Raw genomic sequence first — 3,434 nt, forward strand, 5'->3', positions numbered from 1 at the left:
CTGAAAAATAGCTTGAACCAAGAAATGTTAATTAACAAATAAAAATGCTATGAAAAAGGTTTATTTGCACAATAAGCTTGCAATGCAATTTAAATATAAAAGAAAACTGTGTTGTCCAAAAAAAGTAACTTAAGGTAAAAACAATAATAAGCTACTGATTACTGCATTATATTCTGTTCTGTTCTGAATTGTCACCTGCCACCAATCCTGCCCCAATCTTGTGAAACGTCTTGTTTCGTCACACACTTAATCTAAGCCCTTAAATGGAAGGATGGTGTATTGGTGAGGGGTGTCTGACCGATTTTGGTGGGCCGCCTGGGCCAAAAATGCCAGGGCCAATTTTTTTTTGTCCCAGTGCAGCTCTGTCTGGGGCTGCACATTTCTGTGACTGTGAAGTACTTTTTGGCAAACAAAACATATTTATTCATACATAGACCATAAGACATTGAATATTCCTTACTCAGTGCAATTAAAATGTTTTAGGGTTAGTTACCTTCATCAGGTGTGACCAAATTGTTACATTCATTCATAAGCAGACGCTTTTATCCAAAGAAATTTTGAATTGCAATTTATGTCAAAGGTTGCAAGCCTCTGGAGCAACTAGGACTTAAGCGTCTTGCTCAGGGAAATATTGGTGGACGTGTCACAGCGGGGAGTTGAACCTGTGCCTCTCACACCAAAGGCATGCGTCTTATCCACTGCTCCATCACCACCCCTTACCACTCTTCCAATACTGACTTTTAGTTTCAAAATTGATTTCATAATCGTTATTGTAATTTTCACACATACATTAAAGTCAATAGGACCTTTAACAATAAAAAAGTAAAGCCAATCACAGAAAGTGCTCAGGAATAGTAATTTGAACAGTGGGTATTTAACATGCAGTTGTGTCTAATAGATGTTTTTAAAAATTTTCAATGGCAAAAAAGTTATACACTTGTTAGTAGGATCAATTCATTGTTGGTTTTTGGTCTTTTAATGTGATTTATCGACAATAAGATAGATAAAGAGTAAGCTTAAACATATTCCGACAATGATTTCTAAATGGTAAATAATATAACCATTTGTCTGTAATCAGCAGGCACTTGACAGTTTGTGGTATTTAAGACTCTTAAATTCCTGTCAGAGATGCATTTGTGATGAAAATACAAGGGGCTTAGTGAAAGCTAATAGGACACTCATTTTGGTTGCTGATTCCCTAATTTGCATATTAGTTCCATGCTTTGCTTTGTTGTGTTCTGTGAAGGAACCTTCACCATTATTATCGTATTGATGTCACCTAGTTCTACATTCCGTACACTGTGAATTTGAGGTGCTTTTGTAGATTCTTCATCACTTGGTGTCTGAAAGCTCAGCTATCCAGTCCCTCTGAAAAGACAGTTGTTCACTTGTTCACTGCGTTCAGCAAAATTGTTTATTCAAACCTGTTCAAAACTCAAACATGGAAGCCCACATCATTTTTCAACAAGTCCAAAAGATGAGACCATCCTGCTTCTCTGTAGAAGAGCAATGTTGCTACAAAGCAGAGGTAAGTTCCTGTACATGTAAAAGTGCACTGTTCATTATTTATGTTACATTGCATAATACGGTGTTTCTGTGAGCTGTTAAACTGTACTGTACCGAATCTGTGTTGCAGAAAATGATGCTGAGGCAGTTTATGCTCTTGAAGCAGCGGGGGCAAGTTCCACGTTATTTATCTGTCAGAGACATGAAGACCTGGCTGTTGAGAGGAAGAAGCTTCCTGGAGGAGTGAGTCAAACTGATCATTGGTTTAACTGCTACACTGGCGGAAACACGTTAAATTAGAGCTTTTTAAAATACAGTGTTTTTTATTTTTGCAGGTTTCTGGAAACAAATGAGAGTACTGGGGAAAGGGACCTGTTCATGGCTGAATTGGTACGTAAAATATAGAGGATCTAGAGACTTGAGAGCAATATTTTAATGTTAACTGTTTAGTTTCATGTAAAAATAGTCTACTGTCAGCTCCATTATGCTCCTGGTGTGACTAAAAAGTGTGTTGTTGACAGGCCTGGACCACAGCGAGGCACTTCTGTCTCGCTCAGATGGAAGAAGAGCTCCTGGAGGAACTGAACAAAGAAAAGCAGCTTTCACAGCTGTTGAGCAGGGAGGTCACACTGGAGGGCCTTGAGATGTTTGTCTCAGTCGTCCACCCAGCAGCAGAGGAGGATGTAAAAACCTTCCTTCCATCTATGTACGGCAAACTGCTAAGAATTTTCGGAGGCATTCAGATCAACAGCGGTCCACTCTCTGAAGGGGACACAAAACCAGCAGAGCTCTTGGAGCTTGAACAGAGTGCTGCGTCCCTGGTGCCAGAGGTGGTGGACATTGCTCTCAAGTTCCTCCTGGAGGAACCAGAGCTAAAAGACAAATGTAAACTTGCCAGTGCTGAGATTGGCAAACTTCTGACTAACTCAGCAGCTCCTTGCCTTTCTCAGTTTGGATCTGTGTCAAGAACTGTTGTGCTTAGCGTCTGCACTAGAGCTGCCCGATCCATTGTGAAAGCCATCTTTGAGAGGTTCGACCAGCGCTCCAAGTCCTTCCACCAGATGGACTATGATGAGAGTGATTTCTCTGCCGGATACGGTGCCATCATTGCTATCCAGGAAATGGTCAAAGAAAAGTACCTTCGGCTCTTCGCCTCAGAGGAGCAGGAAGGGGCACTTCTTGAGAAGAGAGAGGTTTCTCCACAAGTGCATGAAAATATGGCCACTGCTCCAAACGATGTGACCGAGGACACAGTCTTGGTCAAATCGGGAACCAGTGTGGCTGTGTTCGTGGCTGATGAGCCGGAAGAACTGCAGCAGGAAGATGTGAAGGAATCGCACACAGAAGAAACCCTGGTTCAGGACACTGCCATCCAGAACATGGACCACGGAGTGCGAACAGATACATCCACCCACAGTCACGCTGGCCTCTGGAGTTCAGAGAGACTGGAGGACCAACTACTGGAGAAGCAGGAAACCTCCCAAGGAGTCCCCGGGGATGAAGAGTTGGCCATTATGCAATATCATTTGACTGAGGTATCATCGTCAGTCAATCTGCAGGCCAATGTGGCTGTCAACATTATCGAGGAGATTCAAGTACTGCAGCGGGAAGAAGAAAAACAGAAATCCCTTGTCCAGCACTGTGATATGAAGAGAAAGAAGGGAGTGCGTACCTTCTTCCGTGGTGTGTGGAAGATGATGACATGCTGCTTTAGTGTATCCACAATGGACTAAATCCAATCCATATTCCAACAAAAATTCAACTAAAATCCCTTCATCCCTACTCCCTTCACCCTGTTCCCCTCATCCCCTCATCCCTGCTCTCCCTGCTCTCCTCATCCCTGCTCCCCTCATCCCTGCTTCCCTCATCCCTGCTTCCCTCATCCCTGCTCCCCCTGCTTCCCTCATCCCTGCTCCCCTCATCCCTTC

The 3,434-nt window shown here is 43.0% G+C and overlaps 1 protein-coding gene across 1 annotated transcript; it reads left to right on the plus strand.

Annotated features, from left to right (window-relative positions):
• Positions 1-1,259: 1,259 nt before the first annotated feature.
• On the plus strand, positions 1,260-3,366 carry LOC123965121. The gene is made up of 4 exons (XM_046041685.1): positions 1,260-1,528; positions 1,637-1,749; positions 1,842-1,896; positions 2,028-3,366. Exons 1-4 carry the CDS (start codon positions 1,442-1,444, stop codon positions 3,237-3,239), a joined length of 1,467 nt encoding a protein of 488 aa, XP_045897641.1. The 5' UTR covers positions 1,260-1,441; the 3' UTR covers positions 3,240-3,366.
• Positions 3,367-3,434: the final 68 nt, after the last annotated feature.

The sequence above is a fragment of the Micropterus dolomieu genome, unplaced genomic scaffold, assembly GCF_021292245.1.
Source record: "Micropterus dolomieu isolate WLL.071019.BEF.003 ecotype Adirondacks unplaced genomic scaffold, ASM2129224v1 contig_8706, whole genome shotgun sequence".
NCBI classification, from domain to species: domain Eukaryota; kingdom Metazoa; phylum Chordata; class Actinopteri; order Centrarchiformes; family Centrarchidae; genus Micropterus; species Micropterus dolomieu.